At 51.5% G+C, this 23,758-nt stretch overlaps 1 protein-coding gene across 4 annotated transcripts; it reads left to right on the forward strand.

The window, feature by feature from the left end:
• Positions 1-3,197: 3,197 nt before the first annotated feature.
• Positions 3,198-23,758, forward strand: LHX9 (LIM homeobox 9). Of its 4 annotated transcripts, none has more exons than XM_069544451.1 (6): positions 3,198-3,260; positions 8,226-8,344; positions 10,264-10,466; positions 11,573-11,928; positions 17,995-18,197; positions 22,348-23,758. In XM_069544451.1, the coding sequence occupies exons 1-6, from the start codon at positions 3,233-3,235 to the stop codon at positions 22,402-22,404; spliced, it is 966 nt and encodes a 321-aa protein (XP_069400552.1). In that variant the 5' UTR covers positions 3,198-3,232; the 3' UTR covers positions 22,405-23,758. The 4 variants fall into 4 exon arrangements, with proteins under 4 accessions (XP_069400552.1, XP_069400550.1, XP_069400551.1 ...); XM_069544449.1 differs by lacking the exon at positions 22,348-23,758 and adding an exon at positions 19,428-20,967 and having other exon boundaries at positions 3,233-3,260; XM_069544450.1 differs by lacking the exon at positions 3,198-3,260 and having other exon boundaries at positions 8,171-8,344.

Here is a 23,758-nt window from a genome sequence, read left to right on the forward strand (position 1 = left end):
GCACATTGTAAAGTAAAAAGTCAGGTTTCTTATTGGGTGTGTGTGTACAAACACATGTGGATGCCTGAGAAATAGACTTCCCTGTTTAAATCAACTCTGGGGCTACTTCTGGAGGCTCCTGCCGCCGCGAGGCGGGCCCCATAAATCAAGAGAGATTGATTTCTAGATGGTTTCTAATACGGAAAGACCTGGGGAGCAGAAGTTCTCGTGCGGGGTTTAGCGGGCTGGAGGCTGGGGGAAGCTTCCTGGTGGGGCGTCCGGTCCCCTCTCCCGGGAAGGCCCGGCCCTGGGCTGTTCGCCCAGCAGGTGGATTGCCAGCACACTCCCCGCTCTTCAAAAGCCACGCCGAGCCCATCGATTTTGCAGAGCCAGGAAGGGAAGGGCTTTTATTCCACCGCCCCCCGCCCGACAATCCCGTGCAACTTGGGGCTCCCACACCGGTCTTGTTGTGTTTGGACCAGAAGGGGCCCGAGAAAGGGGGGTGCTCCCCGGGCGCGGCGCGGGTCTTTGTCCCTCGCGGTGTGCGGTGTCCTAAGGCGACCTCGGGAGTGTCCGGCGCGCCGGGTTCCACCGCCGGAAGCCAGCGGGGGTCTGCGAACAAATCTGGAGAAGGGGGCCCACGACCTGGCGAACGGCCATGGGCATGTCGCCTTTCCTGAGCTCTCTGAAGCCTCGAGGCCCCCCAAAGGAACGCCCCCCGCCCCCCACGCCTCCACTGCGTGGGAACACCTGCCTTTTTATCTTCTCTACATTCGAGCAAGGGCTTGAGTTGTGGAGGGGACATCTGCCCGTGATGGAGGATTAAAACTCGCTGCTATTGGTAGTTTTCACTACCCTTCAACAATTGAAAGGTACTTCTGGATGCCAAAACTATCCCCTCCTCAGGAAAAAAAAAAAAAAAAACAGCCGGTTAAGTTTGTATTGGGGTGGGGTGGGGTGTGTGGGTGGTGCGCGCCTCTGGAAAAGCTTGATTCCCGAGAAAAGGTCGTGGGAGAACTCGCAACTGTCTCTTGCCGGAGGTGGGTGGTCACCGGGACTATACCCGCGGGGTGCATTTTGCCAAGGGAGGCGAGGGTTGGGGGGAGGCGGGGAGGCGGGCGCTGGAAGATTCCTGGCAATCACATCTTCCCATCCGAAATCTGTCTCCTGAAGCGTGAGCTTCCGTGCACGCGCGTCTCTGCCTGCCTCTGTGTGTGTGTGTGTGTGTGTGTGTGTGTAAAATGCATTTTTAAAAATCAAATAACCTAAAACAGTAATGACCTCAAAGAGGTTAAATAAAGCCCACTGCTTTGGACACCGCCGAGGACCTGAACGTTTTCGGGTCGGGGTCGCCGTCCATCCAATTCGATGGCCTCTCCAGGGAGCAGGGGAGCGGACCCCGGGAGGCTGGGGAAACTAGCGGAGATGGGGGCGTTCTCGGGGAGAAAGAGCTAAGGAAGACGGGTTGGGAAGGGGAAACGGGAGGGGGTGGCGGGGGGTGATGAGGGAAACTTAGATCAACCAGCAGAACTGGTTGGCTGGTGGAACCGTCTGGGACAGCCAAGGGTCGAGGAGAAAGAAGAACCCCACCCGGGGGCTCCAAGCTGCACTCCGGGGCTTGGAGCGGAAAGGCTAAGCCAGAGGACTTTGGTTCGCGGCTCCCGCTGGATCCCTTGCCAGCCCTGAAGTGTGTGGCGGAGCTGGCGGGGAGGGCGAGAAGAGGTGGGTGCACCCTTGTGCCCAGCACCACGTGCCCCCATCCCAGGCAGTGGTCGCCGGCGGCTCGCGGGCGCGCGGAGCCCCCAGTGCCCTGCACGCTGGACCCAAGCGCGTGGGCCAGGGAGGGAGGGAGGGCTAGGTGGGCAGGGCGGCGGCGCCGCCGGGACCGCATCCGGGGGCAGCGGACCTCGCCGCTCGCTACCCTTCCCCATCCGCGCAGCCACCTCCGGGTGATCCCCGCCCCCACCTCTGAGAGCTCTGGGAGCTCGTGTTGGGAGACTGGATAAATAATTGGCCAGAGGCCAGGCTTCCCGGTTCTTCGTCCGTTTTCTCGCGGCCTGACTGCGTCCAGGGTTGCTGGGGGCGACGCAGCCACTCGGGAAGCCGAGACCGACCAGGTACCCTGGCACCCGCCGTGTCCCGGGCATTGGAGTCTGTGCCGGAAAACGATCGTCTCCCAGCGTCGGAGTCGGTTTTCTCCGGATGGATCGCCGTCCCCGTCTCCTAGCCGGAGCCAGGCTGCAGGGATACCGGGGGCCGGCGTGCTGATCCGCCGGAGAAGGCCACCCTCGGGGGCAGAGCGCACCGCGCAGGGCTGGGTTTCGGGCGCCCGGTCCCGGAGCGCCGAGAGGAAAGGAGGGGGTGCGGCTGGGGGGCAATCCGTGGCTCAGCCCCCGGCCCCCTCCAGGCTCTCCCGCCCGCTCGCCGTCTATGTGGGCACCAGCTGTCAGCGGCAGCATCTCTGAGGTGCCAGCATCTCCGGGAAGGCCAAGGAGGGCTGGGGGCTCGGGCGGGGGGCGGGGTGCAGGGCGCGCCGCGGGACGCCAGTCCTCGAGAGGCTCCCGGCTTTATGAGGGTCCCTCCCGGCCGTCTTCTCCATTAACACCTTTCCTGATTGCTGAGAAGCTGGGAGGGCTGGACGCAGCCTCAGAGCCTGTCGCCCGGCCCTGGCCCGAGCCGGTGCCCTCTGCCCGCGGCTTCTCCTCCTCCTCCCGATTTGGAAGCATAAATAGAAATAAAAGACAGGTGGAGCGAGCTGCGGGTCAGAGGTGAGGGATTCGGGTCAATTCCGACCGAGAGGGAGAGGAGAGGAGAAGAGACACAGAGAGACCCACCCACCAACCACCTGATTATTTATTTGGATTCACAGAGGCCCCCTTGGCGACATTCTGGGGACTGGCTCGCACCTCTGGCCGGCGCCGCCCTTCTTCTTCTCCCCGGACTGGCTTCTTGGAGGGAACATCTGGACCTCAAGGTAAGATCTCGATTGGGGTTGTCTGATCCGAGCAGTTTTCCGCCTTCGGTGTGCTCCCGACCTCCGGGCGCCCAGGAGCGCCCCGGGCACCTACCGGAGGCGGCCTGGCTTCCCCGAAGGCCGCTCGGTCCCCAAGGCCGAGAGGAGCGGGAGGAGCGGTTGGGACGTGCTCCCCGGGTCGGGGGAGGCGCGCGGGGTCCCGGGCCGCACCTCGGAGCTGACGCGCCTGTTCTCTGCGGTGCAGCCACCATCGCGGCGTGAGCCACCCCAGCTCGCAGAATGCTGAACGGCACCACTCTGGAGGCAGGTGAGTTACCCGCCAGGCTCTCTCGTGCCCTGTTCCCTAGGCCGGAGCATTTATCTCGTGGGTGTGTGAGTGGGTGTGCACGCGCGTGTACCCGCCTTCATCGGGTGCGAGGAAGAGGGGTCGTGCTTGCCCTGGAGATCGTACCGCGATCAGTAGGCTCTAAAATACGCGGTCTCGTTCAGAGTCCGCTGACATTAGTCCTGAAAGGCCCCTTTCCCTCCTCCGGCCTTGCTCTCCGAGGCCTGAGATTCTCGGGGTGCAGGCGCGGGGGCCCGGAGGTCGCCGGGCCACTGCGCTGAGAGTTGTCGGGGCGCCAGGGATGCGCTCCGGTCCTCGGCATAGCTGCTGGGGGCGTCTTCTCACGGGGATGGATGGGAAGGATGAGGCGGGTGGGGACAGGGTGGGGGCGCTAGGAAGAAGCCGCGTCTTCTCCGGAAACTGCCTTCACCCCCCATTTTTGGTTCAATCTGACCCCCGCGCAGCGGTTTCTGTGGGCGATCTCCGCGGACGCGGAGTGGGGGCTGGGGGGACGGCTCCCTTTATTCCGGCGGTGGCGGCGGGCCCGCCGCGCGGCAAATCCCAGGTGAAAGGGCTTCAGATTTCAGAACCGCGGTCTTCCCCACCGGGCGGCGGGCCCTTAGAGAAGAAACCGGGGTCGGGTGGGGCGCCTTCCGGGGAGGAGGCCCGTAGGCGCAGCGCGCACCCGAGGGCAGGGCCCCGCGCGCGCCGCGGGCGCGGGGAGCGCTCCGGGCCGAGGTGCCCGGCGGTGCCTGTCGCGGGGCTCCTTCTTCGCGCGGTAGAGCTCGCGAGGCCCGGAGCCGCTCAGCCTACTCCCACCGGGGCTGGCGGCCCTCCTCGGAGGACTGATGCCGAGGTGCGCGGCGCCAGGTTTGGCCCTGCCGCCTAGGTGTACCCACAGTTGCCCTGAGCCCGAGGATGGCGACAGGATTGGCGAGCCTCGGGGCCATCCCCTCGCTACCCCGCCGGGCGGAGGCCCCGCGACGTGCAGGGCTGGGTGCTCGGGTGCCAGCCCCAGAACAGCGCTGACTCCCCCGGCCCTGGGGTGCTCAGAGCAATGCTGGAAGCCGGACGCCTCTTCGAGAGATGCACCTTTCAGACCAAGGAGGACCCTCCACCAGCTTAATAGGGTCAGGAGGAAAGGTGACCTCTGCCCTTTTAAGGGCAAACTCGGGGCAGAGCATCTTGACCTGCAAAATTCAGATCTAAAGAGACCTCGCTTGTGCTCACAATCGAGGCTTCCTCTCTCAACCCTGACGCCTCCGTCAGCCCCTGGGTGAAGCGTTCTCTTTACTTCTCTTTCTTTCTCCTGGAGAGGGACCCCGCTGCGGCCCTCGAGGAGATTCTGTGGACCCCGACCCTCGAGCCCAACTCCCGTGCCCGCAGTCGCTGCCGTCCGCTTTCCTCAAAGCCGCCACAGGGGCTGGAGGAGCAGAGAGGGCAGAGTGGGGTGAAGTGTGCTCCCTCGGGCGGAGGGCAGCCCCTGGCCAGGGTTCTGCCACCTTGCTCCAAAGAGAGCTTTGAGTTTAGACGGGAGACTGGAGGAGTCACTGTGGGCCGCGGACGGAGGCGGTCGCTGCACCTGTCCCAGCCAGAGGTGCGGGGACTCAGCCCCGGGAACTGAGCGAGCAGCACCCCAGCGTGTAGGGAGCACCCCAGGGCCGCCCCGCGCCCCAGCACCTCCTTTTGAGAGATGAAAGAAGGCAGAGCCAGCTAGACCCTCTCCTGGAAGTGCTTACTGTCCCTTGAGAGTGCGGGGGTGGGTTGGGGTGGTGTGGGGTGGGCCATCTCCTGGAGGCTGCGAGACAAAAAGGTTAGGACGTCCCAGGCCACAGCCCTTTTTCTGGAGCCGGGAGAGGAGGCAGGGCTGGACCCACCCCGAGCCATTTCTGATGGCCACACGATTAAGGAGGACCTCTCAGACTCCAGCAGCTCCCCTGCCCCACCCCGAGGTCTCAGCAAACTTCCTGCATTGGCAGAGAAGGAAAAAGGCGAGCAGTTGGCATCTTTATGGGAAGTTAGCAAATCCCACCCTGCACAGAAACTTATAACCCCAGTTTTATAAGAAAAAGCCGAGACAGCGAGCTCCAACCCGGAAGCTGATGGCAGGAGGCCCCCTGCCCTGCCTGTACCCGACAGTCAAGGAGCAAATCTGTGTATGCAGGAGAGGAATGATGGAAGCAAGGACTGGAGGGCTCACGGGCCTTCCGTGCCTGCTTCCCTGGAGACGCTTCACAAAGTTCTGGCCTCTCCTTGGAGTTGTTGGGTAAACCCTCACTTAATGAAGTCTCCAAAATTTCATCCCCAGCAAGAAGGCAGTGGTGTTCTCCGGCTCTGTTTATTTTTGTTGAGCAGGACCCAGATCCAGCAACAGCCAAACCCAACCCCAGTTCCCAACCTCCACCTGGGGGTGAAATGTGGGGGGAGTTAGCCCAGAAACTGGACAAAGCGAGTCCCTGGATTGAGGTCCCTGGTTTACTTTCCCTTGGAGCCTCCTTGGTTAAAGGATGTCCTTCTCAGAGACCCCTCCTCTTTCCTCTCCTCCCCCTTCCCCCTCCTCCCCTTTCCCTTCCCCCGTCCTCGGCCTCCCCCTCCCTGGGCCCAGTCCCCTCTTGTGGAAAGGCAGTCTGCCCCTTTGTGAGAGGACCTAACGTCTCTGAAAGAGGTGTTGCCCCCAGCCCCTGCGCTGGTGCACGTGGGTTTGAAAAGTTCATTGATTTCCATCCAAAGGGGCTAATTACATTACTTACAGTAAATAGCAGCCCTGCTGTCCAGTAGGGCTGCCAGAGTTGGGGGGTGGGGAAGGTCTCCAGTTTAGGTCACTTGACTGGCTTCATTTTGTGTGTGTGTGTGTGAAATTGTGTTTTATGAGCTGTATTCTGGCACCCGGAGGACCGTAACAGCGTCCAGTCTGCAAATAACATTTTTTTTTTTTTTGGACCCTGAGAAAAGAGCAAGGGGAAAGCAGGCGAGTCTTGGGTTTCATGGCAGAGGCGATTCCAGCAGCTTCAGAAGGCGATGCTTTGGGACAGGAAGTCGGATCGGCACCGTTCTCGTCTTCCTTCCTTTCTCCTCCCTCCCCCTTCTTCCCTCCCCCCTTCTTCCCTCCCCCTCTCCATCTTTCGAGATTTGGCCCCCGTTCCCTGTCGGGCTCCTCCGGGAGGGACGCGAGTCTGCCACCAGGGGATCCTTCGGGTGTCCCGGACCTGCCGGGAGAAGCGCGCGGTCCCCGCAAAGCCGACGGGGCGCGGTGGGGGAATGGGCAGCCTGGGGGAGGCCCGCGGAGGCCTGGGAGCTGGGAGCTGGGTCGGTTCCTGCCGCCGCTCCCCGCGTCGGGCTCCTCGGGGGCTTCTGGCGGTTTGCATGAATCGACAATATCCGAGTATTGTGGCCACTTTTTAACGGGGCCGAGGAGGGGCCGCGGCTCGCGGGAACAATCCCGCCTCTTGTGAGGCGCGGGGGCTGCCGTTCCGCCCGTCAGCTCTCACCTCGCCCTCCTCCATGCCGAGGGGCCCCTTCGCATCCTCCTCACCGCGCGGGGCGCCCACGTTTACAGGTCCCCAGTCCAGTCGGGGCAATGGGGCGCGCGCCCGGTCCCTGGATGTCGGGGGCGGCGCCAAGCTCGGGCGAGCCCCCGCTTCGCTGCCCACACGGACAGGTTTCCTACGGGACGCGAGTTCCTCCCGCAGCCTGAACCCGCATCCCCCGGTGGCCACGCTGCAGCTGCACACACATCTCCAAACCCACTCATCTCCAAGCCCTGTCCCCTACACTGATTGTTCCAAGATTTTCTTTCTTTTTTTTTTTGCCAGAAGTAGACTCTAGAAAGAGAGGCTCTCCTAGTTCCTGCTCACTTTGGGGCTTGCTTCAGCCCCAGGTGGGGTCGGGAGGCCGTGGGGAGATGAAGCAAACGTGCTTTTAAAAAGTGAGTTGAAGTCAGGGGTAGGGGAGGAGAGGAATGCCTGCCCAACATTTATTTATTTGGGGTCCCCTCGAGCTGGGGACCAGAAAGTCCACAAGGAGGAGACGTGAAGTTTGGGGCTGGGATTCTGCGTTTCTTGAGTCTGGGTCTGATCTTGAACTTGGACCAAACAGGCCGACTCTCTGCCTTCTGTGCCAGGGCGGGGACAATAAGGGTTCCTTTTTCCCTTTAAAAGGTGATTGCTGGTAACTCTTGGAAGGGCGTGTGTGTGTGTGTGTGTGTGTGTGTGTGTGTGTGTGTGTGTGTGTGTGTGTGTTGGGGGGAAGTAAATGCCCCCTCCTCCTGCCTCCCCCTTACCCCCCCCCTCAGTGTTTGTCCCCGCTTCCCCATCACCAGGGGGTTGAGAGGAGTATGACAGGTCTTTGTTGTCTGAATAAAAATCCGTGGCGGCTCCGGGAGAGAACTCCTCCTACTAAATTATCAAAAATGGGCTGGCTTTAGTCTCTTAACAAATTGGACACCGCTCCGGCGGCAGGAGCAGTCCCCAACCCAACCTACAGGCGCTGGGAACTTGCAAGCAGCCAGGGGCCGCTGAAAATACCACTTCTTTTTCTTCCTTTGTGTTCAAAATTATTTTCTTTCTCCACCAGGTTTTGCTCCCCCCTCCCCACCCCCACGCAGTTGTTCCCCGTTAGTAACTCGAGCTCTCGGAGAGGTCAGATCCGTCTGCTTCGCCTCCTCTCCCCCCTTCCCGTGTTTGTTTTCTGCGCATCTCCTTCAGGGAGTCGCCGGGGCTGGCGTCCCCCCTGCTTCTTCTTTTCCGAGCAGACCCATTTCCACCGCGGCTGCCTCTTTTCTTCTTCCCCCTCTCCCTCAGTCCCCGAGCGTCTCGGCGCTCTCCCATCGCCCCGCCTCTGCGCTCCCCGCTTCTCCTCCTCGGATGAGCTGAGAGCCCCCGGGGCGAGTGTATATGGAAATAGTGGGGTGCCGAGCAGAAGACAGCTCGTGTCCTTTCCGCCCCCCAGCCATGCTCTTCCACGGGATCTCTGGAGGCCACATCCAAGGCATCATGGAAGAGATGGAGCGCAGATCCAAGAGCGAGGCCCGCCTGGCCAAAGGCGCCCAGCTCAACGGCCGCGACGCGGTAAGGAAGGGCCGGCGGCCACGGGAGCCAGGAGCCCGCGCGCGCGCAGGGGGAGCCGAGTAGAGCCGCCAAGGCGCCCGGGCGAGGGTGGCGGTTCGTAGGCGCGTCCGCTGCGATCAGCGGTTGGGTTATCTTCGGTTCGCCTGGCTGCTGCGGGGTAAGAAAGGGCCCCTTTCTGATAGAGCTACACTCCTAAGAGCCCGAGCTCGCTCGTCTCCGCCGCAGCTGGTCCGGGCGAAGCAGGGCTAGTCGGGCACGAGAGGATGGCGACGTCCTCTCCGGCGGCGCAGACGCCGGTCTCCCGGCCCGCTGGAGTCCTGGGCGCCTCCCCGGCGAGGGTCGGCGGCTTGAGGGCGAGCGGGTGCGGGCCACGGGCTGCGGCGCGCGGTCGAACGTCCGGGCCGAGCTGAAGCTCCGGGTCTCCAGTCCCTGGGTCTGGAGACCGGCTGTTCGGGGTGGACTAGAATGCGTCCTCTGGACGCTCGGGAGGCGGAACGCGCAAAGGCCGCGATGGCCTGGGGATCTCTGGCGGCCTGGCTTGGTCAGCTCCCGGGCCTGGCGCGCGTAGCTTGCTGGGCAGTCGAATAGAAAATCCGGAGGAGCCGGGCGCCGAGCCCAGGCGCGAGAAGTTTCTAACCCTTCCACGCTGTGGTCGACCACGCTGTGTCGATTAGGCACGCAGGATAAAAGTCAGGCCCCGCTTCGTAAAGAAAACTAATGAACAATCTCTGTGCTCGCCTTTCCCATTTACAAGCCGGAGAGGTAAAGCGACAGACGTCTCCGCAGAGTTTCAGCCAAACTGAGCTGTGTAGATCCTCGGGCATCACACCGGGAATCGCAGCTGAAACTAAGCCGGTGGACAGACTGCCCGGGGCCGGTCAGCGGTGTTTGGGGTCCACCAAGTAGCCGAGATGGTGGATGTTTCTACATTTGCAAAAATGATTTCACTGCGGGGGGTGGGGGGAGCTGGTCTGAGTAAAGTGCGAAACTCTACTTTTCCAGGCCTGCCTGGGTTTCTTGGGGGAAAGTCCAACCCATTTCTGCTAGTCCTGAGGGAAATGTCCCCCAGTTAACCACCCACCTTTTGTGGCTATCCCGTTTAAAAACAAAAAGCGGTAATGCAAACCCGAATTTCACGGCGGGGTTGCACTTAAGGCGAGGGGTCCCCTTCCTCGCCGGGTCGTGGGGACACAGGCGGGAAGCTCAAGGCCGGCATTGGAAAGATTTTCAGTACAAAGATCTCCGAGGTATGTTTATGTCAGGGAATGGGGGCCTGTGTAGAGGCGATTGGATAACGGACCTTCCCAGGAACAGGTATGGTGCTCCCTTAGTAGAAGGACCGATAACCCTTGCAAGATCTGCCAAATATATCTCGATGGAAACGACGTCCACCACGTTATGAGCACGAGTATTAAACCCTCTCCCTTCTCTTTTACTTTAAATGCTGCTTATAGGGATATTGAGAAAGAGAAATGTAATAGTGTTTGCTGAAAACCAGTATGTGCTTGTTCGGATCTCCCTTTCATCCTCCAACAACAATTTCTGTTTCATTTCGGGCGAATCAAAAGCCACACTTTTAAAGTTTTAATTATTTGAGTTCGGAAACCTCCACCATTTATACAGTCCATGCCCTTCTAGCCCTTGTGGAAAAGGTTCGAGGTGACCGGCGGGTCTTTAGGTTGAGTCCAGGTTCAGACGGACGCGGCAGAAAGTGGCAAAAGGAAAAACTGCAAACATTTCCCCGATGCCTGCCTTCGCGGAGGGGCCCCTGAGCGGCGGCGCTCGCGGAAACCGCGCGCGCGCAGGGGGAGCTGAGTCCAGGGAGTCCTCGAGTCGGGGAGGCCGGGGGCTGGCTCTGCGCCGGGGACCCGCGTGGGGCGGCCCCGCGCGCTCCTTACCGCGCGCGCGCTTCCTTGCAGGGCATGCCCCCGCTGAGCCCGGAGAAGCCCGCCCTGTGCGCTGGCTGCGGGGGCAAGATCGCCGACAGGTACTACCTGCTGGCCGTGGACAAGCAGTGGCACCTGAGGTGCCTGAAGTGCTGTGAATGTAAGCTGGCGCTCGAGTCCGAGCTCACCTGCTTCGCCAAGGACGGCAGCATTTTCTGCAAGGAGGATTACTACAGGTATTCCCAGCCTGCCCCTTCCCCGCCTGGCGCGGCCGCCAGCCCGAGCCTCTAGGCCCCTCCGGCTCTCCCCCTGCCCAGGGAAGCCCCCCGCGTGCGCCTTCAAACTGCAGCGTGCCCACCCCCGCCAGACCCGCGAGGAGGACGCCCCGGGAGGAGGGCACCCCAGGTCTAGAGCGAGGTCTAGACTCTCCCGCTCAGGCGGCCCCCGGAGCACCGCTGGGCACGTCCTCGGAGGGTCAGTGAACGTGTCCGCGTGTACCGAGGCTAAAGCGGGTTGGGTTTGTGTGTTCCGTTTGCTACGTACGAACTCAGCCAGGCCGGTGCCTTGGAACTGAGCCGGCGGCCGGAGCAGCAGCAGTAGCTGCTGGCTGTCGGGTTTTCGCGAGGGTGGCGGGAAAATCACCTAAATGACCACGAAAAGGAATAAATAACTGCTGTTGCCAAAACGCAGGCCACTCAGTTCGGAGATGCCCTGACCGCGGGCTGGAACCTTCCCGCCAGCCTCCCCAGTCGCCGGAGAGTGAACTGGCCGCAGCGCGTTCACTGATTCTGCTCGCTGTTTCTTGCCTTGGGGACCGCAGCGATGGGCAGGAGACACGGTTCGCTCTCGGCCGAGGCGAGAATAGTGGTTAAAAAAGAATTAGCTCGCCTCTGCGGAACTGTCTTTTCTTTTTCTCCCCCAGGGCTGTGTCTGAATGTCTTCATGCACACTCACACTTTCATAAATAACAACACCCTTCCTGTGAATGCCTTGTAATCGAGGAGACGGTTTCACTTGGCATCGCAATTCAATATTCTTAACATACTGTTGTGAGTTAGCCAGGGCACAGTTTGTTTTGGGTTTTGATTTTTAAAATTTTTACTTTACAGGGAAGAAAACTGAGGATCAGTTCCTCGATTCTTGTTTTAATGTAAGGGTTCTTTGTCATATTCATCAGAGCAGGTCAATCAGCAGATAAAATGAATGTATACCCAAGAGGGCGTGGGTCCTCCCCTCCCGGATCTCCGTCTTGGGCTGCTGCTGACCAAGCCCCAGATGCCGCGGTGAGATGTGGCCCTGCCTTGGCCTCGGCTAGCCCTCTGACGCCGCTGTTTCCTTCCAGAAGGTTCTCTGTGCAGAGATGTGCCCGCTGCCACCTCGGCATCTCCGCCTCCGAGATGGTCATGCGTGCCCGAGACTCCGTCTACCACCTGAGCTGTTTCACCTGCTCCACGTGCAACAAGACCCTGACCACGGGCGACCACTTTGGCATGAAGGACAGCCTGGTGTACTGCCGCACCCACTTCGAGACCCTCTTGCAAGGAGAGTATCCGCCGCAGCTGAGCTACACCGAGCTGGCGGCCAAGAGCGGCGGCTTGGCCCTGCCTTACTTCAACGGCACCAGCACCGTGCAGAAGGGGCGGCCCCGGAAACGGAAGAGCCCAGCGCTAGGGGTGGACATCGTCAATTACAACTCAGGTGGGTGCCCACCCTATCCTGGCCGCCCCCGCCGCCCCAGCCCCGGGTCTGCCCGGAGAATTCCATCTGGCTTCTCCCCTACCCCACCGTGGTTGCAAGAGGGCGCTTTCCTTAGCAAGACCCTTTCCTCGCTGCAGCTCTGGGTCACTCAGAAAGAAGCTGGACGATGGAGTGAGAGAAAGAGGGAGGAGAGAGAAGGAGGATGGGGGAGGGGAGAGGGAGAAAGGGAGAGAGAGACACCTTTATTTCGTTTGTGGCCAGAAATACAATTCACAACCGTGGGGCTCCGGCGACTTCCCCCAAACAAGGCAGGGCCAAACCCTTGTTGCCCATTAGTTAATGAGCCCATTAGTTTCTGGCTCCCAGTTGGAGCGAAACAGCCCCAGGGCAATTCCTGTGTGGAGGCCAAGTTATAGATCCTGGAGGAGGTTTCCCTGAAAACTAAAAAAGAAGAAAAAAAAAAATCTTCAGAGCCCAGTCCCAGTGTGTCTAGAGGGGACAGAGGCTGTGGTCACCAGCCCAGAGTTAATCAGGGAAACAGTTGGCATGAGTGTTGAAAAACCAAATCCCTCATTTTGGTGCAGAGTGGCTGGAGGGGCGGGAGTCACTCTCCAGAGTCCATGTGAGCTGGCCTGCCCCTTCCCTGGGTCAGGGGACCATCCAGCCAGCTCACTGCCCCTGTGATAAACCCTCCAGACACCCAGACTGTCCCCCCTCCCCCCCCAGCTTTCTCTCTTAATTAAAAACAAAATGCAGGCAACAGGCCAGAAAGCGTTTTCTTCCTTGCTTGGGGGGGGGGGGCACACCTACCACTCATCAGTCTTACTCACCAGTACCCTGTTGTTGGCAGCCTGCCCCACCCCACTTGCCAGCCCCCAGGTGAGGATGGTGACAGGTCCTCAGGACCACAGTCTACCTCTAAGCAAAATGGAAGCTCTTCCTGTGAGTCCCAGCCCCCTGGAAAAGAGGTTACAGAAAACCCTGGAGCTCACTTAGTGGCATCCTCAGGACTGGTTTGTTGTTGTTCAGTTGCTAAGTCCTGTCTGACTGTTTGCAACCCCATGGACTGCAGGCCGGCAGGCTCCTCTGTCCTTCACTATCTCCCGGAGTTTGCTCAAACTTGTGCCCTTTGAGTCAGCAGTGCTATCCAACCATCCCATCCTCTGTCGCCCCGTTCAGCCTTTCTGACTTTCGGTGCCCAGCCCAACTGGACGTTTTAGGAGGAGACTCAGGCTCAGGGAGTCCTTTCTGTTGGAAAGGACCTTGGGGACCTCATGGTGGCCACCCCGCTCTGTTACCAGGCACTCCCAGATGCCAGTTGAAGGGTGGGCATCCCAGAGCGTGGATCTTGCCTGTTTTTCTCTTCCAGTCCCCACGTACCTGGTGTGGTGCATGAGCCACTGTGGCTCAGTAGTAAAGGGACGCTGTTTCCCCTCATAAGTGACTTGCCCAGGGACACTCAGCCAGTGTGAGCAAGCAGAAACGGGTCCTGCTCCGAAGGGGGAATCTGCCCAGCTCTTCCCTCAGCTCCCTCCTGGCTCTGACTTCACAGATGAGGGATAGCAGGGGTGTCCCGAGAAGGTGGGGACCTTTGTCCCAGGGGTTGAACCCTGGGTCACTGGAGGGGGAGGGCCCGCTTCTGGCAGCAGACCTGCCTAGATGGGTCAGTGTCCCGCAGCGGTGCATCCCTGGGTTTTGCCAACCCCCTACTGGGGGTCAGGGCCTCCTGCTGCCCCTCTGCGCCTCAGCCAGCAGGCTGATTCGGGGCCACGATGCCCAGCGTGGTTACTTGGGCTCCTTTGATGCATGGTCCCAGGGGCGGCCAGGCAGGGCACCGATTGTTCTTTATTAATAGAAGATGACATCGGAATCTCTAGCCACTCACCAAGGCCCTAATGCCCTAATTAGAGAGAGAGAGAAATAGAAAGAGAGGGAGAGAGACTAGTCGGGTCTGCAGAGAGCAGGAAGCCCCTGGCTCCCAGAAGGTCCAGAAGCGTGGGGAGGAGCTTTCTAGCCAAAGGCGGCAAGCCTGCTTTCTTCGATTGTTTGTTTAACCTAATTAGCTTCGTTTGATTATGCCTTGATCTTACTTTACGTTAGAAAGGTGCGGGGAGCTTTAAGGACAATAAAACTGTGTTTCTCCTGCTTCTCCGAGGAGCACCAGAGAGTACAGATTTATTTCTTAAAAAGGATGAGAATCTCTTTCCTCTCCGACCATTCCACTTCCATTTCCAATTCAGCCATTAGTTTGCAAATTAAGTCGCTGCAAGGTTCTGGAGAGAGCTGATGCTTCTGTTCATTAAGGAGAGAGAGGTTGCAGAGGCCTTCGGAACACAGCCAGTGTGCATCACAGAGCTGGTAACTCTTAATTAACGTCCACCGCATCGCCGCGGGACTTTCCCCAGAGACAAGAGCAAACAGCATACAGTTCAGATCTGGGTGAAATAATCTAGAGAAACTCTGTTAAAGATGCCTGACCAAAAATCAGCCTACCGCTAAAAAAAAGTTTATGAAGCCAGTGCCCGTTTGTTATTACAAAGAAATGCTTCAGTGAATTAAAACCACATTAAAAGTGCAGAAAATAAAATGGACCCACAGTTTTAGCTCCTTATTTTATCTTTCTTTGAAGCCATCTCTGCTTAAATGTAAACTAGTCTCAGAAAAGAGTCACGTTGCTACTAAACAGATCTGATTCACACACTGATAATATTTTCAAACACATGCACACAAAATATGTTTGTGACGCAGAATTCCACAGATGTGAAGCTAAGCAAAGATCCGTAAATGTTTGACATAAGGCAAGTGCCTTTCCTTGAGACTGTTCCTAATTTACTTTATTATCTCTTTGTGCGGATAGCAGATGGATATTTTAGAAAGAGCCACAGGAAGTCCATTTGGGATGCTGGTTTGAAATGAAGCCCTCCGGGGTGAGAAGATTTAGTCTAGGGCCGATAGCTCTGGTTTGGGTAATTTATCATTAGTCGAGAGACCTGATTTTTGCCATTTCTTGAAATCTCCCCTCCTTAGGTTCTTTCTTGGCTTCCAAACTTCCAAAGCTCCCAGACGTTGTTAAATTAGCCTGGCACTGACCCCTAGTGGTCTCTCTGGGAGCAGTTCTCAGAGGGTTTCATACCTTCAGAAAAGAAACTCTCTTCGGATAGGTGACCATTTCCTTAGTGACAAGAGAATAAAATAGTTAGATCTTCTTATGAATTTTATAGTGCCAGATGAGTGTACTCACAGGTGTATATTTAAGACAGTCTTAAGAGAGTTATCATTTCATCTCATAATTCAGTGGTGGGGGGACCCCTATAGCTTTAAAACGGGGGAAACAGGTCACCTGCAAGTTTACACAAGACATTTGTAGTTAAATTTAAGTAGTTTAGGCTAATACACCTAGTTACTCTGTAGGTGACACAGACTGCGCTATTAAGTGTCATAATATAACTGATCCCACAGTTTGTCTGTTTATATGAATACCATCTTAATCAAACACTAACTTAATCTTTTTGCACACTGAATTGTATTCTGTTTGAAAACAAGTCCCATAGTAGTGTTTAACACACTGAAATTCTCTACTGAGTTTTAAATCAGCCATAATGGATACAGAATGCATATTCAGAGAAGTAGTTTTTATCATACCTGTCTATCATTGTGTGTGTGAAAAATGTCTATAATTATTTTTCATTAATTCATTTTAGAGACTAATGAGTAATATAGTTTGTTTAGGAATCAAACTCATTTCTAAGAAATAGTAACTTGTGGGTGAGGGTTGATAGCTAAGGGCATTATTTAAGTACCAAGTTAAGTCTTCTGCCCCAGTGTAATATTCAGTTTAATAAGCTATTCAAGAAGAGTTACATATCACTCACCTAGGATAGGATTGAAATCTTATCTGAAGAAGCCTCCAGTGACTAAGGTGTGCCTCTCTGACGGTTTTGGTGTGGCTACATTTATAATCTGGTTGTGAAATATAGCTCAGTTTACTGAGATAAGTATGGTTTTATGGTAGGTCATAAGATGCTGTTTCATCCATTTGGGGATACAAAAGGGCAATTCTGTAGAATATTTGAACTTGACATCTCTCCCCAGGGGTGCAATAGGATAAAATGTAAAACATATTCTACTCTCTCTCTTATCTCTGGGTACCTGGTGCCCTTTCAGTGGGGTTTAAGGAGTCTCTGTTCAACCTTTGGCTATGTATATCTAACTTGCAGGCCATCTGAAGTTGATCTGACTTTGCATGAGTAATCATTGATGATTTTATGGATGAACAAAAATTCAAAATCTTGATATGAAGCTCGTTGAATTCCTGGCCCTGTGTTGGACATCGAGGGTCTGATGGCAAGCATGATAGTGTCTTTCTTGCCAGGAACTCGCCTGCCCTCTTCACGGGTCTCATGGAAATGTGAACAAAGGCGTCATTAGTCCATGCCTAGTCTCATGAGAGTGGGGAGAATTTAAGTGGATTTTGTGATGCAGGTGACTTGTGGTTGGGTCTCTGGATGTATACTCATTCACTGAAAGCGTTTTTTTAAAAAGTAATTCTCCCCAAAGCATTGGATAAGGGAATAGCAACCCACTCCAGTATTCTTGTCTGGAAAATCCCATGGACAGAGGAGCCTGACAGGCTACAGTCCATGGGGTCACAGAGAGTCAGACACGACTGATCACGCACGCGTGCAACCAGAGCATCGCAGGTATATATTTTATCAAGCAGAACGGAACAACTAATCGTAAGAGATGTCTCACATTCTTCAAGATTCTGGTTTCTCCCCCAGGCATGTGATCATGTTGATTTTAGATATTCTATTACAGTGAACTAAAATGCTGGATGGTCAGTCTGAATATACATCAGATAAACATCTGAAGTAAGGTGTAAAGGAAAAAAAAATTGCCATGCCCTTTAAATTGCGAAAGTTGGCTGAATCGGTAAACATTTAGCAAAGTGTTTTCCTTGTAATCATATTTCTTATGCAAAGCTAGGAGGTTATCGGAAATGACCTTTTAAATGTGCATCTTTACATCCTGGGGATGAAGACTTTCAGGCTGGTTTCAAAGGCTGGGTTGTTTTGCCCTCAGTGCGGAGGGGGCTGTGTGTGTGGGGAGTGTAAAGGTGTCACCCCTCCCCCTGGCCTGCCAGCCAGGGGCACAGCTTACACTCCAGCTCTCACAGGACCAGAGCAAAGAGGGCCACCATCCGAATGAGACATCAGCATCTCTGAGCTGGGAGTTGTGAGGAGAGATTCTGGCATGAACCAAGTGAACACACACCTGGGCTCTTTCTCTTTCAGAAATATCTATTCCAGTGACTCCAAGGGAAAACTCTCTTCATCCTGGTTAGCCCCATGTGAACCAGTTACCACTAAACAGCCTCAAAAGTAATATTCTTCTGGTTATGTAAGAATCTTGCAGGTTTTTATCTTGTAACTTCTGCCCCTCTTCTTTTTAACTTTTTCTGAAAACATTCTAGGATATGCAGAAAAGGCTAAAAATTGAAACTTAGATTCTTCCTTCTTGGGGGGTTGGGGCAGGGAGATGGCTCTGTAAAACTTTTAGACTTGAGGGAGCTGAAATTACTGGCTGGCTACACCTCGTTTCACAACTACAGACACAACGAAGAATCTCTGAAAACCGAGTGTGTGGAGGGCCAGTGCTTATACACATCACACATTAGAAGAGGGTTTGGGGTTTTTTTTTTCCCCTTTTCACTCTTGGAGAAGATTTCTCTCACTCCCACACATAGACCTTACTCATCTTCTCAAGTCTTTCTAGCAACCATTAAGCCAAAGAGATTAGATTTATCTCATAATTTATCTAAATGTGTTAGATGTATCTAATACTTTTCTACTGCACAAACTTCGAGTGGGTCCATACTTAACAGACTAGTTTGGCGACTTGGGGTGATTAACCTCCTTCCTTTGTCTGGATCCTGCTTGTAATTGGGTCGACAGCTTTCTCCACTGTTGCTGTCCTGTCACGACAGGAGCATGCCACCTGCCACCTTTTCAGCTAAAGTAGGCCCTTGCACTGAGCCCTTGTTTTCGTCCGCTGTGGCTGCCACAGGTTGTAACGAGAACGAGGCCGACCACTTGGACCGGGATCAGCAGCCTTACCCGCCCTCGCAGAAGACCAAGCGCATGCGCACCTCCTTCAAGCATCACCAGCTGCGGACCATGAAATCCTACTTCGCCATCAACCACAACCCGGACGCCAAGGACCTCAAGCAACTTGCTCAGAAAACTGGCCTGACCAAAAGAGTTTTGCAGGTAAGAAACGTCCATTGTTGGCTGTGCCTACAACTTCCCCTTGCAGTGAAAATAGTTCTCTTCCCTGTTTGATTCCTGTACTGCTTCTCATTAGTTTACCTTACTTACCTCCCTAGAGAGTGTACCAAGCTTTTGCAGGGGCTTCCCGGAGACTGCCCAGAGAGCGAGAGCGAGAGCCCCAGGGTCTCCTAAAATGCAGCCACATCCTCCCTACAGATGGGGAGAGAGGCCCACAAAGCCAGCTTGCCCCACTGCTCTGCAAACGCGGGCGGTGCTGTCTGCACAAGCTGTGGCCTTGGAGACCTCTGTCCACGTCAGGGTCAGCGCGCACACACCTGGGGAGACCTGCTGCTACCCCCTTACTTCAGCACACTCTTGGCGGCCTCACTCCCCCGTTCCAAGCTTCCAAATTCACGTGGATCCTTTTGGTCAGCTTCTGAAAAGCTACAAGCATGGTTAGCTGTCTCTGCAACCAATCAGAGCGAGTATTTTCCCATTGTAACCAACCGCATTTGACCACTGCATACTGCAGTGAGACCTGCTGGCCCAGTGCCTTGCTAGGCTCATCATGGTAAGAATGTCTAACAGAGACCTGATAGTGGGTGGCTGGGGGTCGCCTCTGATGCTCTCACCCTCAGTGACAGACAGCAGGCGTTTTAAATTCCACGCACCCGTTTCCGGTTGCTTGGAGTCTGTGGCCCTGGAGGTTTTTCCTGTGCACGAAGTACTTGGCATGTGTCAGACTCAAGAACAGCCAGAAATCTGTTTCAATGATGTTCATTTCATGCGAGTGATTCTAACTTGGTGAAACATCCGCTGACCTCGCCTGTCCTCTTTCTGGAAAGACAACCGTTGAGGGATGAGGGTGTATTTCCACCCCCCGCCTCACCCCCTTGATCGCTGTGCCTTCATTTCCCCAGGGTATCTCCACTTAACCATCTGTGCCCCCAAGCGGCACTCGTTAATGCTGGGGGTGGGGGCCCCTGTGCAGCTAAGAGGGTATCTGTAGTCTTACTGGGATTACTCTGTTGTCAAAGAAAGCAGAAAGAAAAAAAAAAAAAAAACAAAAAAACAAAGGTGGGAGGAAGGCCCTTCTCCCCCAAGGAAAATAAACATTTAAAAAGAGAAACGTATATCCAAAACAGAATTAAAAAAGAGAAAGGGAAAGGAAAAAAAAAGGAACTATAAAAATAAACATCGGTAAAGAAATCCATTGGGATTGGTTTGCAGGTTTGGTTCCAAAACGCACGAGCCAAATTCAGAAGGAACCTTTTGCGGCAGGAGAATGGGGGTGTTGATAAAGCCGATGGCACGTCGCTTCCGGCCCCGCCCTCGGCAGACAGCGGCGCGCTGAGTCCACCGGGCACTGCGACCACTTTAACAGACCTGCCCAATCCCTCTCTCACTGTAGTGACAGCCGTGACCTCTAGCATGGACAGCCACGAGTCCGCGAGCCCCTCGCAGACTACCTTAACGAACCTTTTCTAACATTGGGTTTGGGTTTTTTTTTTTTTTTTTAATTCTTACTCTTCTTTTTATTATTATTCTAATGATTATTTTATTATTTACAAAACGATATTTTTTTCCCTCACCCACAAGATACTTGGCAAGTAACAACGACAGCTTGGTGTGTAGTGTCTTGCAGCCACTTGGCAAATGAGTTTACAGTATCGTCTCCTTTACAAAGTGTATTATTATTTTTTGTCTACAAAGTGTATTTGGATTTAAAAAAGATTAATTAGATCGTTCAGTCGGTAAGGGGAATTTTGGAATCATTCTAATAAGTGCCTCTTAAAATTGTATGTTACTTATTTCCAGAATCTCAAAGGAAAAAAACAAAACAAAGAGTGGTATTGTGATGGGCAAAGAATCATATTCCCAGTTACATAATTAGGCTAATAAGGAATCAGATAATTGATTAAAATTATTTTTTAATCTTGCAACTGTACCTGTACTTATGAAAGTTTGGAAACTTCACATTGTCTTTTTAAAAAATTTTAAAATGCAAAAAATGTTTTAATCATTCCTTTTTCTTACAAATGAGGAATGTGGTTAAATAAACAATAGCTAATTTAAATATTAAAGATTAATTAGATGGGAAAATCTAACCAGGAATGTGACTTTTATTTTCTCTTAGGGGTATAGTCCCAACAAAACTTTCTTACTAGTTAGTTATTGCTTTTCAACCTTTGAAAAATACTTAAACCTCCTGTGTATCCATGAAAATTCCAAACAGAATTTGAAATTTTATACATTTAACCTTCTCAAGCTGATGATAGGTGTGAAACCATTCCTCTAAATTATTTTTCCCCAGGGAAAATGGAAATAAGCAAAATATAATTTTTTAAGAAGTTAAAAAAAATCAGTATAATTTAATCGATAGCTCGTAATTGGCTTTAGCTGTACCATGATATTGTATCTGGCATTCTATACAAATAAAGTTAAAACAAAAAACTTAGTAACTAATATTAACTGAAAATTCTTTGGATTTGTTTTGCTTCATTTTACTTCGGCACAGGTTGATGTATTTGTCAGAAAAAAAAAAACTTTTCTGACGTTAGAGATTTGAAGTTCTTAGTTTAAAGATAAACTCAGAAGCCTTGTGGATGCTAATCTGAATATATTTCCTAGTTTACAGTAGCATTTTTTTTCTTTTAATTTAAGCTAAAATCTTAATGGTCTGGGCAGTGGTGAATGTTCATCTATATGCTTCTGTTGTAGTTAAATATCAATTAGATTGTGGATTTCCTAAAAAAAATAAAATAAAAAAGAAGTCAAGATATATGTCTTGCTTTAGTGGATTGTTAAGAATAACTTTGCACATACTCTCCACTTTTCGGACCCCTTAAATCTCCTCTGGTGTTCGAAGTGGTTATTTAATAGATTTTAAAGGTGTCCTTCTGGTTGTATACATGTGTGGTTACATATTGACAGTTCACTGCCCACATTAAAGTGCATTATTGTAACTTTTGCTCAGGGTCTTTAGAAAATTAGCACAGAAAGTAGCTTATTTTTTAAAAAAAAGATGATGGAAGATAAGTTAACACTGTAACAGAAGAAGGTGTGGTTGCCATTATATATTTAGCAAGTGTGGTTATCATCTTATATGGAGCTTAAATCTTGACTTTTCATATTTCTATTACATTTTGGGCATTTACCACTAACCAGACCAAACAACCTTGGTAAGGCTGAGATCTTATGAATACACTTTTACAGGTAAAATATTGATACTTATAAATTTTGTTCTTTGACAGAACAATATATGGTACTATAGATCTACTTTATTAAGTAGACTAATTATAACTCAGTTCTCCTATGTGCCTTATGAGATAACTTGGACGTAAGTTTGTGAAAAATCAGGATATATGTGTTGTTTGTTAAATTAACTGTTTTAAGCCCTTTTGACACCTCACTAGTTTTGTACTGTTTTACCTCTTATTTCTGAAACTCTTTTTATGGTGTATCCTGTTAGAGGGGACAGACATGTCATAGAAAGCAGTTGTGCACTCTTTCCAATATAGTTGATAAATTCAATAATCTTATATATTGAGCTTCGTGTTTATAGTACAGTAAGTGGTCTAGCAAAATTGTCCATGTTTCTTTGTTTATTGAGAAATGCATTGTATAGAAACTATTTCCCTTAAATATTTATGGACCAAACAGTTGTGATATATCCTATTAAATTTGTGTGAATAAAGCATTTTGAATCTAAGGACTTTTATTTCCCATCAGTTTTATTTAAGGTTTAACTGTACTAGTGTGTTTTTGATATCTATTTGTAAAAGCTGTTAAAATGGTAATACCAAATTTTTTAATATACAGACATACAAATAGTTTTTAGTTTTCCAAACTTATGGTTCATTTTTCGTTACCATTGCATTTGCAGTGCAGTTCAGCTTAGAATTACCTTTAAATATATTTTCCTACAATAAAAGTAATGCCCCATGGATTTGACTCAGCCTGATTTTTAGAATTAAAAAAAATAATTAGCAGAAAAAGTAATTGCATGAAAAGAAACCTTAAATATGATTAAGTTTCATGTTAGGTCTATTGAGCACAAATGGATATTTGTAAATCTAAATAGAAATTGAAGACCCCTAAAAGCCAAGTTGCTCTGGAGTTAATAAATTGTCACTATGATTTTTTTCAGGGAGAACAAATCTTGGGGCATTACAGCCAAACATCCCGACGTTTGAAAATTCCCTAAAGTATTAAAAGAAGGGGAAAAGTTTGATCGGAAATCCACTGCAGTGAAGACAAAGACAATATTAGGTTATGATAATCATACATTAAAAGATCTATTGAGCCAAAAAGAGAGAGAGAGAGAGAGAGAGAGAAAGAGAGAGAGAGAGAGAGACCAAGAGACTTAAATGTCATTTACTGAATGTTAACAAAACTTCTGTTCTTTATGATGTCTAACACAAATGGAGGCTTAAAATTATATGATTTTAAACAAAGTGAGACAAACCGTGTATAAACCAGAGCAGCCAGGCAGTAATATGCCCACCCCATAGCTGAAGAAAATTATTCTTGGGGAAAAAAAAATCCCACACATTTGTCAAGCACAATACTTGTAAAATAAAGTCCAAAAGCATTCATTTCATCTGCTTGCTAATGTGTTTTAGTCCTATCTGTTAATGACATTTTCCAACTGTAAATTCAAAGAAAAGCTATCGCTCATTTAAGAGGATAGGGATCAGACCCCAGTGATTTTAGCATTATTGTTTATTACTTCCTTCTGAACCAGAAATCTCTGCATGCACGTCCACATCTGTCAATTCTAGTGTGCATCTCTGTATGATGACTTCTCTTTGCTGTTTCTTGTATGATAAATAGCTTTCATTAATAAACATCTTATTCGATGGAAACATAGTTAACTTTATGTTAAACACACACTTTTGGAATTAATTTTGAACACTGTCTTAAGAGGCAGCACAACCCATTTCCAACTTGTTATACTTAGGAAAAATTCCAAATGATATAATGAGGTTAAGTTCTGGTAATCTAGGATAAAATTATTTACTTGGTTTTGGACTTTTCATGACCTTTTATTTGTTGTATTCAATTGACACATAGACTAAAAGTTTTTTTTTTATTAAAAAAAAAACCCAAATTACAATATAAACAAACCTCAATATACTGTCATGTAAAATTCAGCAGCTTTTTTAGATGATTAGGGTAAAATTTATAGATCCTCTGTAAGTTTACATGTTTGCTATGCAATGAGCAAATTTATTGAAAGTACACAAATATATTCTGAACTGTGATGAGATCCTGTCTTTGCATGGTTCAGATTACATATGATATTACAAACAAAAGAGCAAGTGGAAAGAAAAACAAATATTTAGGAATGAGGTTTTTAATGGTTAAAGGGAATATTTGAAGATAGAATTTTTTAACACTCATATTTAGCTGTATATCCAAAGCGTATGTTAAACAAATTAACATATACCTTTCCAGAAATTTTTCCATTATGATGAAATTTTTATTATATACGAATGAACCCTATGTAAATGACGTAACTTTTATGAATGATAGACATTAAATATTTCATTTACATG

Source organism: Ovis canadensis, chromosome 12 (genome assembly GCF_042477335.2).
Source record: "Ovis canadensis isolate MfBH-ARS-UI-01 breed Bighorn chromosome 12, ARS-UI_OviCan_v2, whole genome shotgun sequence".
Classification (NCBI taxonomy): domain Eukaryota; kingdom Metazoa; phylum Chordata; class Mammalia; order Artiodactyla; family Bovidae; genus Ovis; species Ovis canadensis.